The following is a 15,806-nucleotide window of genomic DNA, read 5'->3' as shown; positions in this document are numbered from 1 at the left end:
GGGGGGGGATATGAATCACAATTCTTAACCTTAGAACTGATATCACGATTCTCTGCCACACATTTTTTCTTGAGAAGTGTAATGTTTATTGCACACATAAACCATGACAAAACAAAACAAATTGGCAGTACAAAACAGATTTTTGTTTTTTGGCACATTGCGCATTACCACAAGCCTGAAAACATAGAGGCTTCAATGGAGAAAAGGAAGAACATTGCAGTGCTTTAAAACCCATTTTATACAATCTATGTTTAAAACTTACAGAAGTAGTAGCGTTTGGGATGCAGTCGGCTCGTAAAATGAAACGAGTCATTTAAAAAACTTAAAAAATCAGAAAAAAGATCGAAGTTATTTAAAAATTAAACTGTGAATGGAGATCGCGATTTTATAACAGTCATGCAGGGCTAGCATGAGGTTAAAGTACATGCATTTTTAGTGGTGGATATGGCACATTTTCCAGCCTCAGTGTGATGATAGGGTTGGCAAATATTCCAGTATATCAGTAAAAAGCAGAAATGTGTCAACAGGACCATGTGCAATATGGCATCAATGTGATGCAGTAAATGGTTCAGGTATTTAATTCAGTGGATTAGCCCAAAACATACATTAGCATCTGGGTATGTTATCCATCAATGGTTCCTCAATTGGATATTCAGGAAATAATACTATATCACAATATTAAATTACATGATAAAAGATGTCATGTATGCTGCACATCCCTAGGTACTTTAGCCTTCATTTCTTATAAATAGAAATGCTAATGCTAGTGTAGCTCAAATTTTTAGAATCACATTTGCCATGATCCAATCCCTCCACCAATGATTCTATTTTTTCTACTATGTACTGTATGTGTCAACTCTGAGTTAAAGGGGAATTTAGTTTTTTTTCAACCTGGATCCCATTTTCCCATGTTTTTGTGTGTAACAGACTGACAGATAACAGAAGATGACAACAATCTTTGAAATTGGTCCAGTATTTAGTGTGAATGCTGTAACCGGCAGCCACAGATTGAGCTGCAATGGGGCAAATGTGCATCTTCAATTTGGTCCACTAAAAGTTATGTTTTTGCCCCTGACAGGCTCAGATTATTATTCTAAGTGTCTAACAACAATATGGAAAGGATCCCTACAGAGACCGACCTTTTAAAACTTCTTTGAGACCTTTCTGTTTAACCAGAAACAGCTCTGAGGTCGCTAGCACTAAACCCACCAGACTCCATTAAAAAAAACAATGCTTTTAGCGTGTATAGACAAAATATTTTCACATGTAAATTGGTAAACTATGTGTTCATTTCAACCAAAAGTAGAGTTGTAGAAAACTGGATTTGTGTATTTTACGATGCTAAAATGACTTTTTATTTACATGGAGTCTGGTGGTGCAACGCAGATGTTTTTATGTTTTAAAAAAGGATCTTTCTCTTTAATAGAAAAGGTTGACCTCCTTAGAAATCCTTTCCATAATGTTGTCAGCCCCCCCAAAAAATTAAATGAATATGTTACACGGTCGCACAAGGGTAATCAACTCCTCAGTTTAAACCATTCAAGGTGAAATTGATTTTAAATCATAAGCTGGAAGAATCATTCCAAGACTTTATATGGCCGAGCAGGAAACAATCATTTAAAATGAACTCCATATGAAATGTATTATTACCAAAACACACAAACAGATGACATGTTGAAGATGTCTTTACACATGATTATAAGATATTTGGGGGGGCACAAATGTAAATGATCCACAGTTGTTCTATTAACTTCCATTGTAGCTTGTTTCTGGACCAATGTCAAAATTGTTGTGTCCCATCAGTCACTGAGACACAAAAACGCAAGAAAATAGGTTTCAGGTAGAAACAAAGGGTAGTTTCCCTTTAAGTATTAAAGAAGAAAACATCTCAGTCCCCTATGTAGCGTATTTACACTGCGGCGTAGGAGATTCTGTGTGTTCCTGTCTGCTCAAAGTGAATCTACTCTCGCTTTGAGAAACTGTTACTGATGTGTCTTCAAAAAAAAAAAGGTTCAGTCCATGAGTTCCTGTTTTAGTTGGATGAGGGTGGGGGGGTGTTTGCTGCCTCGGCCCTCCCTCCGGAGAACGTATTCAATAAATTGGGACGAGTCCACTCCACCGCCGCTCGAAGCCGCGATCCAGAACCCTCTCTGCTGGAACCGCTCCAACACCTGAAAACACACACAAACCAGACACCGTCAACATGGAGACGTTTTCTCCAGTCAATAGTACCGCCTCGGAAAAAAAGATGGAGATGGAGCTTGTTAAACATTTCATAGATCAATTTAAAGTGGGGATCATGTTAAGCTGTAATTTCAACGTCACTTCCGGACTGAAAATTGAGTCATATGAAAATAAAGAAACTGTCCCAATACGTTTAATGTACGGTGACATGCAGGGGGGGGATCAAACCTGACAGAGCGTCTCTAGAGAAGCATGTTAAAATCCTAGCGATGGCCAAATTAAGGCTGCGTCCAATGGGCCGACAAAAACGCAGGTCTTTCCATTAATTTTGGTATTGTGTGTAGGCTGGTGTGGGGTTTGTTGCCGAATGTTTGGGTCTTTGTAAATTATAAAGTGTGGTCTAGACCTGCTCTGTCTGTAATGTTTCCTGAGAGTGAAATATGCTGACAGAGAATCCTGACTACTGTCTGATCCCTGATTGGTGTCAAAGGGTTGGACATTTGGACCCAGGGTGTGTGTTGTACCTGGACAGAGTTGAGGTGACAGTAGCCGTTGAGCGGGAAGCGAACGATGTGTGTGGAGTCCGGGGTCCAGCTGGTGTTCAGGGAATTGGACATGACGTCTCTGACCTCGGGAAAGACTTCCTGGATCACGGCCCACTGGGCGCTCACGCTGATCCTCTCGCCCAGCTCCGGGGCCACGTGAATCGCGACACACTCGCACCGCGGACACGCACCCCCGCATTCCTGCTCCGTCCTCCAGCGCTGCAGCTCGGCCTGCAGGGGAGTCAGCTGGAAGAAAGTGGCCTCTTCATACAGCACGGAGTATTCCTGCTCACACATGCACACACACACACACACACACACACACACACACACACACACACGTTTGTCAGTAGAGTGGCAGATCCGGGGCTATGTGGGCTAGTGCACTTTTAAAAGGCCACTTGGATTCAGTTGTGGTCTGACTCATCCTCGCCTTGGTTGCTGTTAGGTTTGTTTTGCAGCGCCGTACAACGTTACACATTCTTTCACTCACGCGCCCCCTCACCTTACTGAACTCATTAATCACACATCCCCCTGTTTATTTTCGCTTCGCGATTTATACCAATACATTTGTTAATTGGCTTTTGTGGCGTGCCTTTTCTATCGTGGCCGTGTGGCTCGGCTTGTGACATGTCAACAATGTCGAGATTTTTAAAGTCTTGTAGTTGGTACTGGCTTTCACTGGCTTTCAAGGGAATCAAAGTTATTAAGTGCTCACAAGACAAAGAATGCTAATGTTGCCTGCACACGTTTGTGTTTGGGCCCGTGTAGTCAGTCATATGTTGGAAAGATGAGTTTAGCACAGAAACCTTGTATTGCGAAACATTGAAGCACCATTAGATATGAAAACATGATTTCTCCAGTACCAGCACATTGCGGAATTCATGTTATTTCCTCTGCTAGATATGTTGAGATTGATAGTGTTTTCTGTTAGGTACCTCTACTTGTTGTAGATAAAGTTGTTTATGATGTTCATCTAGGGCTGATGTCTAACTTTTGCAATACTAGTGCAGTGCCCGTTGAAAATGGGACCGATTGCTTTGCCTGTAGTATTGCTGCTTGTACAATTCTTCAAAACCACAATTACTTTTGACCTTTTTTGGGAAGTGGGTTGTCTTTCATATTTTTTGAGCGGGGGACAAATCTACCTCATCTATATATATCTCTGAGGCTGATGAAAACTGATGTATCTGCCCAGTTCAACTCTGAGATTTTCTCGCATTGCACAGCGCTTTAAAGGAATAATCTACAAGATTACATTAGAGTATGTTCTGTCAGATTACCGCAATTTCATACAATAGCAGGAAAAGAGTTTGTGGGTCTGAGGTGTATTTTTTAGCTGCCAAAGCTCCGCTTCTCTCTCTCTCTCTCTCTCTCTCTCTCTCTCTCTCTCTCCTCTATTATTATATATTTATATTTAACATATCTATTGCATATTTAATCCTAACAATGTCAAACTTGGCACTGCACTTACTTGACACCAGTCAGTGGAAATGGTTCAGAGCTATGCGCATAACACACACACACACACACACTACACACACACACACACACACACACACACACACACACACACACACACAGACAGACCTTTCTGTAATTTATAGATAGATACGTATCAGTAGTGTGATTGGCTGCAGCTTTTGCCACTGAAGGCCTCTTGATGTTTTCTTCCCCTAATGCTGGAACATGATGATGATGATGATGATGATGATTATAATGATGATGATCCCATCAGATGTGTGACCGGGGTGTGGCCTTTATAACATGAGCGCATGTGTCTGACTTTGGTTGTTGATTTTGAAGAAGGCCACAGGGCCAAAACGTCATCCAAATAAAATAAAGAAATGCAAATGGAGCCAGAGTGTGCAACACTTTTTCCTGACGTGTTTTCCTGAACAAAAAAAATCTACTGTCTTTAGATGGTTTTCTGCACATAATTAAAACAATGAATTAATGAATCAGAAAGTTGGAGGATTAAAGTTTATTTGATGGTGGCTAATTCAGCCCAGAGAGTAGCCTGCCAGCACTGAAGTCAACGCGGGTAACAATTTTTCTTGTTGCAAATAGTTAGCGAAATTACTGTCAATACTGTTTTGTTGACAGGAAGTCAGAAAATTGTACAACCACCATATGACTCAGTGCACTCAGTCTGTTGAATGGGGATCATTTTTGTTGGTTAGGTAAAAAAAGGAATAACAACTGTATGTATGTCAGAATATTACTGAGTGCTTAGAAATGCATTTTTTTTTTAATCCCAAAAAGTGAATACATATGGAACATATTAACATAAGTTATTAGGAAGTACGTAAAGAAAACATATGACTTACAACAAAACAAAAGCAAGCTTGTTAGTTAAAAGTGCTGATCCTTGTAACAAGGCATTGTTCAGTGACTGACAGTTGTGAGTCCTAGGGGTAAGTGTTAACACAACTCTTCCACAGCAGTTCTCAGGATGCTTTCTGCCAGTGGTCTGTAGTCATGTGACAGTTAACGTCCTTCCCCTGACTGTCTAGACTCTTCCACTCTGTTTCCCTATGATTTAGGACTGTTCAGACACGTTTCAGTGATAAACTGTGGCTGTACCTGATCAATGTTTTAGACACACTCACTTTGAAGTCATCAGGGAGTAGAAGTTTTGAGGTCCGGAGGAAGTTGAGTATGTAGCGGAACATGGGGCCGTCTCGGTCAATGAAGTAGTGCTGCTTAAGAGTGTCCAACACGATGGGCTCGGTTCCATCAAACAGACGGCCGATCCTGCCAGAAACAACGGAGACAGAATCAGAGAGGCCTCTTCATCAAATACTAACCAAATGTTGAAGAGGGTGTCATGTCTCCTGGCCACTAGTCTTGCTCTGAGTTTTTTTAACATTAATATGCGTTCCCCCTGCCTGCCTATGGTCCCCCAGTGGCTAGAAATGGTGATAGGTGTAAACCGAGCCCTGGGTATCCTGCTCTGCCTTTGAGGAAATGAAAGCTCAGAATCTGGAATCTTGCCCTCATGACCTCATAAATATTACCTTCCCTTTCTCTGCTTTGCCCGTCCAGAGAATTTGGCCCACCCATTAGAGAGAGAGACATCATGGCTTTCGAACGAGTAAAGTGGCAGTTGGTCAAGGCCACACCCCCAGCCTCCACCCTGCCCCCCCTCTCTCCTCCTCAAAAGCTACAGACTCAGAAATGGCACGTACTAAGGAAAGATCATTGACTGGCTCTTGTGGCTGTAATTCTGCACCAAGGCTGAATTTTGGGAAAGAGACTTCAGATACAGTATTAGGGGACCACTAAGGTCTAAATAAAAGAGACTTCAGATACAGTATTAGGGGACCACTAAGGTCTATATAAAAGAGACTTCAGATACAGTATTAGGGGACCACTAAGGTCTAAATAAAAGAGACTTCAGATACAGTATTAGGGGACCACTAAGGCATTACGGTAAGCGTACCTGTGCTCATTTCCGTTCCTGTGCTTTGTGTTGTTTGCTGTTGGTAGCTCTGCTGCTCACGACATACCAGTTCAGGTTGTTAGATTGCTATTACAGCGGCTAACTGTCCGCTAACCTTTTTTTAGCAGTTCTGCCTAGCACTCACATATCTTCTCATTTTTTTTTAGCGACTTTTGTTAAAAACAACTGTTTTACGCTTGGTAGCTAACGCTCCATACTTTAGCTAGCCGCTAACGACTTTAGCCTGCAGTTAGTTATGTCGGCCCCCTCTCCGACTTTCTCCTGCTCGATGTGTGAGATGTTTAGTTCTCCTCTGCATTCTTTAGCGGTGATGGCGTGGTAACAAGTGGTGTTATTTTTGGACGTGGAGGCGGGCTTAGTGAGTTAGAGTCCGGATCCGCACATGACAGATCAGTCGTCAGTTACTGTAGCTAACCACCCCGGTAGTCGGCACGGGCCGGCCTGAGCCTGAGTTAGAGCCTCTGGTGGCGTTCCTCGCGAACTCCGGAGCAGTCAGGACATAGTGCGTGGGTTACTGTGCGAGGACGGGAAGAGACAGGTATAGCTTTCCAAGACGTCGGACCGCCACCAGCCTGTTAGCGTTTCTAACAGATTTCCACTCAGCACCCCCCGCTGAAAAAAACTCTGGTATCGGCAGCTCCATTTGAGAAACGTGAAGTTAGCGAAGCCGGCAGCCGTAGTTAAGTGCATCCCGGGGCTAGAGCGGGCGACGTTGAGTCTTATCTGAAACTGCTGGCAAAGGATAAACAATACAGCAAGATTTTATTCACGTGGCGGTTAATGACCCCGGTTACGGCAATCGGAGGTTACTAAGATTAATGTTGAATCGGTGTGTACATACGCGAAATGCATGTCGGACACCGTAGGTTTCTCTGGACCCCTGCCAAATCTAACCAGCGATGACATGTATAGCCGCAGTCGTCATTTCGCGTGGCATTCGAGGTGGTGTCCAGATAATGATGTGGGCTTTGTGGTCATGGCAGTCTTTGGGGAGGACCTGGTCTGATTCGGAAGAGACGGCATTCATCCCACTCGGGCTGGAGCAGCTCTCATTTCTAAAACATTGAATTTATTGGTGGACCTAATCCTTGACAACTCATAGTTGGGACCAGGAGGCAGAGCCCAGTCTAACACACTCTCTGCTCCTTTATTCCAGGTGTTATAGTAAAAATCCTAGTGACGGTGTCTGCCCCGACCATTAAAATTATTTAAATCAAAGGTAAACAGAAGAGGAGCAGTGCATGAAAACCTCATAAAAATTAAAACCACAAGTGCAATAGTTCAAAAGATAGGGATTAAATGTGGACTCTTAACATAGATCTCTCTCTTTAAAGGTGTACTAGTAAATGAATTGATATCAGATTCTAATATTGATTTATTTGTTACTGAAACCTGGTGGGTAATGGAGAATATGTTAGTCTAAATGAGTCCACCCCCAGTCATATTAATACTCATTCCTCGAGGCGAGGCCGAGGAGGTGGAGTTGCAGCTATCTTTGATTTAGTCTAATAATTAGCTCTTATAAAACTAAATTATAACTCATTTGAAGTCTTGTTCTTAGTCTTTCACACCCAGTTGGAAATCAATGCAACCAGTTATTTGTTATAGTGTACGAGCACGCGTCCATACTTGATTTTTATCCGAATTTGCAGAGTTTCTATCGAACTTAGTGCTAAAACGGACAAAGTTATTATTGTAGGGAATTTTAATATTCATGTGGACGATGAGAATGATAGCCTTAGCAGCGTTATCTCTCTATTAGTTCTATGGCTTCTCTCAAAGTGTACATAAAACGACTCACCGTTTTAACCACACCCTCGATCTTGTTTGGTGTATGGTGTTGAAAATGAACATTTAATAGTGTTCCCACAGAATCCCTTCCTATTGACCACTGTTTGATAACTTTGAGTTTATACTGCTGAACTACACGCCGTTAGGCAAAAAATCCTATACAAGATGTCTATCTGATAGTGCTGTAGCTAAATTTAAGGATGCGATTCCTTTGCATTTAATTCATTACCAAGTCCCAAAGTAACGGAGGACTCCTATGTATTAGTCCCTCCCAAATCGATATTTTGTTGATAGTGCAGCAGGCTCGCTACGAATGACTTGACTCTGTGCCCTCTAAAAAAAAGAATAATAAAACAAAGAAGGTTAGCTCCATGGTAACACTGAAACTCGCAAATAAAGCAATATCGCGGAAACTTGGAAGATCTGGCGCTCCACCAAACTGGAAAATTTTTAACCTGGCAAGATAGTCTTAAAACGTATAGGAAGGCCTCCGTAATGCCAGAGCAGCGTACTACTCGCATGATAGAGGAAATAGGAACAACCCCAGGTTTCTTTTCAGCACTGTAGCCAGGCTAACAGAAGGTCACAGCTCTACTGAGCCAAGTATTCCCATAGCTCTTAGTAGTAACGACTTATGAGGTTCTCAATGATAAATTATACTATTAGAAGCAAAATTCACCAAGACCTGCCTTTAACTGGGTATCTCTAAACTCAGGAACGTTAGAAACAGCTGTAAAACCAGATAAATGTTTGACTGCTTTGCTTCCACTGATTTATCAATTTAATTCAATTATTTCTTCATCTAAGCCATCAACCTGCCTCTTAGATCCCATCCGACTAGGTCACTTAAAGAAGTTTTACCATTAGTCAACACTTCAATACTGAATATACCAATTTGTCTTTATTAACAGGCTATGTACCACAGTACTTTAAAGTAGCTGTATTAAACCTCTTCTGAAAAAGCCAAACCTTGATCCAGATGTTTTAGCAACTATAGACCTATATCCAACCTTCCATTTCTCTCTAAGATTCTTGAGAAAGCAGTCGCCAAACAGCTGTGCGACTTTCTGCATAGCAAAGCTTATTGAGGATTTTCAGTCAGGATTTAGAGTTCATCATAGCACAGAGACAGCACTTGTTAAAATTACTAATGACCTCCTAATGCATCAGACAAAGGATTATCTCTGTACTTGTGTTATTAGATCTTAGCGCTGCATTTGATAACATTGACCATTATATCTTATTACAGAGATTAGAACATTTAATTGGCTTAAAGGGACTGCTCTAAGCTGGTTTAAGTATTATTTATCAGATCGATCTCAGTTTGTTAATGTTAACGAGTGATCCTCTGTGCACGCCAAGGTTAGTCATGGAGTCCCACAAGGATCTGTGCTCGGTCCAATCCTGTTCATTTATATGCTTCCTTTAGGCAGTATTATTGGAAACACTCCATAAAATTCATTGTTATGCAGATGATACTCAATTAACTATTATCAAGCCGGATGAAACTAATAGTTAGCTAAACTTCAAACGTGCCTTCAGGATATTAAAACTGGATGACCTGTAATCTCTAATGTTAAACTCAGATAAAACTGAAGTTATTGCTCTCGGACCCAAGCACCTCCGTGACGCACTATCCAAAGATATAGTTACTCTGGATGGCATCACCGGCCTCCAGCACCACAGTGAAGAATCTTGGAGTCATCTTTGATCAGGACATGTCCTTTAATTCCCACTTAAAGCAAATTCAAGGATCGCCTTTTTTCACCTACGTAATATTGCAAAAATCAGGATATCCTGTCTAAAATGATGCAGAAAAATTAGTCCATGCATTTGTTACTTCTAGGTTGGATTACTGCAATCTTTACTTCAGGCTGCTCGAAAAAATCCATAAAGACTTACAGATCCCAGAATGCTGCGGCAGTGTCTGACGGGAATCAGGAAAAAGATCACGTTCTCCTGTTTTACTTCTCTGCATTGGCTTCCTGTAAAATTTAGAATAGAATTTAAAATCTTTTCTCACCTACAAAGCTCTTCATGGTCAGGCTCCATTTATCTAAGGCTTATAGTACCTTACAACCTAGGAGAGAACTACGCTCCAGAATGCCGGGTTACTGGTGGTTCATAGTCTCTAAAAGTAGAACGGGAGCCAGAGCGTTCAGCTATCGGCTCTTCTGTGGAACCAGGTTCCAGTTTGGGTTCGGGAGGCAGACAACCGTCTCCACATTTAAGAGTAGGCTTAAGACTTTCCTTTTTGATAAAGCTTATAGTTAGGGCATAGAATCGAATATTTTAGGGAGTAGTAGTTAGTCACATAGTTTCATATAATATAACTAAAGGGAGCTTGGCATACAGCCCGATCCGGTTGGGGGAGTTCTGGCCGACCGGGCTGGAGCTCTCTTTACCTTGTCTCTCTTGGTTTGTTGTAATATAGTTTTAGACAGTTGGGACTTATTTGATACACTAGTTAGGGCATAGAATCGAATAATGTTAGGGAGTAGTAGTTAGTCACTAGTTTTCAGATTTATCTAACATATAATCAAGATATAATAGAAACTAAAGGGAGACTTGGCATACAGCCCGATCGGTTGGGGAGAGTTCTTGCGGCGGGCTGGAGCTCTCTTACTCTCCTCTTGGTTTTGTTGTAATAGTTTTAGACAGCTGGGGACTATTTGATCACTAGTTGGGCATAGAATCGAATATTGTTAGGGAGTAGTAGTTAGTCACATAGTTTTCAGATTTATCTAACATATATCAAGAATATAATAGAATAAAGGGAGACTTGGCATACAGCCCGATCCGTGGGGGAGAGTTCTAGCCGGCCGGGCTGGAGCTCTCTTTACTCGTCTCTCTTGGTTTTGCTGTAATATGTTTTAGACAGCTGGGGACTTATTTTGATACACTGAGCTCCTCTCTCCTCTTCTTTCTATCTTTTCATTTATGTGCATCCATGTCCAGAAATGCGTGTTACTAACCTATTTCGGGGAGTCATTCCCCGGAGTCTATGTTCTTTTTCACCGCATGTTCCTTTGGATCAGAGAGGCTCCGAATCAGGGTAGCAGCTGTCGCATGGTCCCGCTACAAGTTCTGTGATGCCATGTTCAACTGCTACACTGCGGTGCCTGTACGTCCTGCTATTTCCTGCAACGTCCTGCAACGTCCTGCTACGTCCTGCTACGTGCTGTGCCTTGTAATGCCGCACAGCGTCTGCTATGCCATGAACTACTACAAAGAACTTCTACAAACTGCTAATTTTTTCTATTTTTTTGCCACTCTTCATTCTAACCCAACCGGCGTAGACACCGCCTACCAAGAGCCGTGGTTGACCGAGGTTTCGCCTAAAAGGAAGTTTTTCCTCGCCACTGTCGCACTGTTGCTTGCTCTGGAGGAAATATTAGAACTGTTGGGTCCTTGAATTCTGGAGTGTGGTCTATCTGAAAGTGTCTTGAGATAACTTGTTAGAATTGATACTATAAATAAAATTGAATTGAAGAATAAGGTCTATAAAAGAGATTAGATACGTATTAGGGACACTAAGGTCTATATAAAAGAGACTTCAGATTCAGTATTAGGGGACCACTAAGGTCTAGATATAAAAGAGACTTCAGATACAGTATTAGGGGACCCTAGGTCTATATAAAAGAGACTTCAGATACGTATTAGGGACCACTAAGGTCTATATAAAAGAGACTTCACGTATTAGGGGACCACTAAGGTTGTATATAAAAGAGACTTCAGATTCAGTATAGGGGACCACTAAGGTAGTATATAAAAGAGACTTCAGATACAGTATTAGGGGACAACTAAGGTCTATATAAAGAGGACTTCAGACACAGTATTAGGGGACCACTAAGGTCTATATAAAAGAGAATCAGATACTATTAGGGACCACTAAGGTCATATAAAAGAGACTTCAGATACAGTATTAGGGGAACACTAAGGTCTATATAAAGAGACTTCAGATACGTATTAGGGGAACACTAGTCTATATAAAGAGACTTCAGATACAGATATAGGGGACACCTAAGGTCTATTAAAAGAGACTTCAGGTACAGAATAGGAGACCACTAAGGTCTATATATAAAGAGACTTCAGATACAGATTAGGGACCACTAAGGTCTATATAAAAGAGACTTCAGATCAGTAAGGAGACCACTAAGGTCTTATAAGAGACTCAGATACAGTTTAGGGGAACACTAGGTCTATATAAGAGACTTCAGATACAGTATTAGGGGAACACTAAGGTCTATATAAAAGAGACTTCAGATACAGTTAGGAGACCACTAAGGTCTATATAAAGAGACTTCAGATACAGATTAGGAGACACATAAGGTCTTATAAAAGAGACTTCAGACACAGTATTAGGGGAACAATAAGTCTATATAAAAGAGATTCAGATACAGTATTAGGAGACCACTAAGGTCTATTAAAAGAGACTCCGATACAGAATTAGGACACTAAGGTCTATATAAAAGAGACTTCAGATACAGAGATTAGGAGACCACTAAGGTCTATAAAAAGAGACTTCAGATACAGAATTAGGAGACCACTAAGGTCTATATAAAAAGAGATTCAGATACAGAATTAGGAACCACTAAGGTCTATATAAAGGACTTCAGACACAGTATTAGGGGACCACTAAGGTATAATAAAGAGACTTCAGATACAGTATTAGGGGACACTAAGGTCTATATAAAGAGACTTCAGATACAGTATAGGGGAACACTAAGGTCATATATAAAGAGAGTTCAGAAAAACGAATTGGAACCACTAAGGTCTATATAAAAGAGACTTCAGATACAGAATTAGGAGACCACTAAGGTCTATATAAAGAGACTTCAGAACAGATAGGGGGACACATAAGGTCTATATAAAAGTGTTGAGAGTTCGAATACAGATTAGGAGACCACTAAGGTCTATATAAAAGAGACTTCAGATAACAGAATTAGGGACCACTAAGGTCTATATAAAAGAGACTTCAGATCAGTATTAGGGGACCACTAGGTCTAGTATATAAAAGAGGCTCAGATACAGTATAGGGGCCACTAAGGTCTATATAAAAGAGACTTCAGATACAGTATTAGGGGACCACTAAGGTCTATATAAAAGAGATTCAGATACGTATTAGGGGACCACTAAGGTCTAGTATATAAAAGAGACTTCAGATTCAGTATTAGGGGACCACTAAGGTTAGTATATAAAGAGACTTCAGATACAGTATTAGGGACGGGACTAAGTCATTTATAAAAGAGACATTCAGACACAGTTTAGGGGACACAATGGTCTATATAAAAGAGACTTCAGATACAGTATTAGGAGGACCACTAAGGTCTATAAGAGACTTAGATACAGTATTAGGGGAACCTAAGGTCTATATAAAGAGACTCAGATACAGTATAGGGGAACACTAAGGTCTATATAAAAGAGACTTCAGATACGAATAGGAGGACCAATAAGGTCTATATAAAAGAGACTTCAGATACAGAATTAGGAGACCACTAAGGTCATATAAAAGAGACTTCAGATACAGAATTAGGAGACACTAAGGTCTATATAAAAGAGACTTCAGACACAGTATTAGGGGACCCTAAGGTTATATAAAAGGACTTCAGATCAGTTTTAGGGAACACTAAGGTCTAATAAGAGACTTCAGACACAGTATTGGGGAACACTAAGGTCATATTAAGAGACTTCAGATACTACAGTATTAGGAGACCACTAAGGTCTATATAAAGGACTTCAGATACAGAATTAGGAGACCACTAGGTCTATATAAAAGAGACTTCAGACACAGATTAGGGGAATAAGGTCATTAAAGAGAGTTCAGAAACGAATTAGGAGACCACTAGGTCTATATAAAAGAGACTTCAGATACAGAATAGGAGACACTAAGGTCTTATAAAAGAGAATCAGATACAGAATTAGGAGACCTAAGGTCTATATAAAAGAGACTTCAGATACCGAATTAGGAGACCACTAAGGTCTATATAAAAGAGATTCAGATACAGAATTAGGAGCACTAAGTCTATATAAAAGAGACTTCAGAAACAGTATTAGGGACCACTAAGGTCTATATAAAAGAGACTTCAGATACAGTATTAGGGGAACACTAAGGTCTATAAAAGAGACTTCAGATACAGTATTAGGGGAAAACTAAGGTCTAATAAAGAGAGTCAGAAACAAATTAGGAGACCACTAAGGTCTATATAAAGAGACTTCAGATACAGAATTAGGAGACACTAAGGTCTATATAAAAGGACATTCAGACACAGTATTAGGGGAAACATAAGGTCTATATAAAAGAGAGTTCAGAACAGAATTAGGAGACCACTAAGGTCTATATAAAAGAGACTTCAGATACAGAATAGGAGACCACTAAGGTCTATATAAAATAGACTTCAGACACATGATTAGGGGAACACTAAGGTCTATAAAAGAGAGTTCAGAACAGAATTAGGAGACCACTAAGGTCTATATAAAAGAAGACTTCAGATACCAGATTAGGAGACCATTAAGGTCTCTATCAATAATGGAGACGCAGATAAAGTATTAGGAGTGACACATAAAGGTCTATATAAAAGCATCCAAAGAGCACCATGTCATGGGACCTTTAAGTAATGTGTTTGTGTCTGCTGATCGAACCAATCAACGCACGGTGAGGAGCTAAGGGCAGCTACAACGTGTTTGAGGTGTGTGACGGCCGCAACTTTTCGTTCGAAACAACAATGGCGGACGTGATAGACAGATGGTTCATCCAATCACCTGCCAGGTATTGTTGTGCCTGCCTTCAGTGCCTGCCTTTTCCAAACGGTTTCCAGAAACGTCTTCTCGCATGTTTTTTTTGTTAACAAACCATCTTGGGCGTCAGGTTAGGCACTCAGGGTGCTGCAAAATCGTGAGGTGCACAAAGGTGAAAAAAATGACTTGCTCAGCAACGCAAAAAGTAGCAAGCAAAACACTTTACACTTATTGTCAAACAACAACAAAAAGCCGCAGAGGCTGCTAAAACGCGCTCTGTCTAATCAGGGTTTAAGAGCCCCTTAAAAGCCATTAATTTACACTTAAGCAAGTAAATTACCTAAAGCAATTGTAAAGACAAATACCAACCTTAATAAAACACTCATTTGACAATTAATGGATTTGTCCAATATTTCAAATGAACAGTTTTGCCTTTTTAAATTAAAGGACAAGTTAGGGATGACTACCATGATGACTTATACTATACTATACTGACACCTTGTATTAAAGTTTTTTCTGGAGTTAAAGGTATGTTAAGGTTTATTCAACAGTGGCTGTGTGTCTCTCTTACCGCGACTCGGGGTACTTTGTAAGGGTGGCCAGGCTGCTGGTGTACATGTGTCCTCCTACATCGATGTGGACAGGCGCGGTGGTTTTGGTGAGCTGGGCTGGTGTGGGGATGCCGGCGGAGCCCAGAGGAGACACGGAGACCAGCTGCTGACTGGACATGCTGCTGCTGCCACAGCTGTCCTGCGACACAAAACACACACAGACACACACAAACACACACAGTAGTGGTAGTACCAATATAAAATTATAGTACTATTACAATTACAGTGCATTCATGGGCATCAGAAAAACACTTTTTCCTGTGAAAATGTCATCATTCATGTCACTTTATGTGGGAAACAGAGGTGGAAACCTGGGGCTAGATTTTGCTTAAAGAGTTTCCCAGTTGGTGACCTGGCCGACGATTTTTCAAATGTGTTGAATGATTAGGAACTTTTCCTAAATATAGAAAATTGACGCATGCATGTGATATATTTTGCCACCGTCCACAATGTGCTATCGATTTAGGTTGT

The 15,806-nt window shown here is 40.8% G+C and overlaps 1 protein-coding gene across 2 annotated transcripts in view; it reads right to left on the bottom strand.

The window, feature by feature from the left end:
• Positions 1 to 1,196: 1,196 nt before the first annotated feature.
• LOC116695489 (BTB/POZ domain-containing protein KCTD1) overlaps positions 1,197 to 15,806 on the bottom strand; it is a 19,504-nt gene continuing 4,894 nt past the window's right edge. The window contains exons 2-5 of one of the 2 annotated variants that reach the window (XM_032525784.1): positions 15,296 to 15,474; positions 5,342 to 5,486; positions 2,709 to 3,014; positions 1,197 to 2,171 (exon numbers count right to left, since the gene is read on the bottom strand). In XM_032525784.1, the coding sequence (XP_032381675.1) occupies positions 2,013 to 2,171; positions 2,709 to 3,014; positions 5,342 to 5,486; positions 15,296 to 15,474 (789 nt within the window). In that variant the 3' untranslated portion in view covers positions 1,197 to 2,012. The remainder of the gene's footprint in view (positions 2,172 to 2,708; positions 3,015 to 5,341; positions 5,487 to 15,295; positions 15,475 to 15,806) is intronic. The other variant, XM_032525785.1, reaches the window with a different exon arrangement.

Source organism: Etheostoma spectabile, chromosome 9 (assembly GCF_008692095.1).
Source record: "Etheostoma spectabile isolate EspeVRDwgs_2016 chromosome 9, UIUC_Espe_1.0, whole genome shotgun sequence".
In the NCBI taxonomy this organism is placed as follows: Eukaryota; Metazoa; Chordata; class Actinopteri; order Perciformes; family Percidae; genus Etheostoma; species Etheostoma spectabile.
The sequence above is the reverse complement of the archived record's forward strand: the minus strand, read 5'-3'. Positions and strand labels throughout refer to the sequence as shown.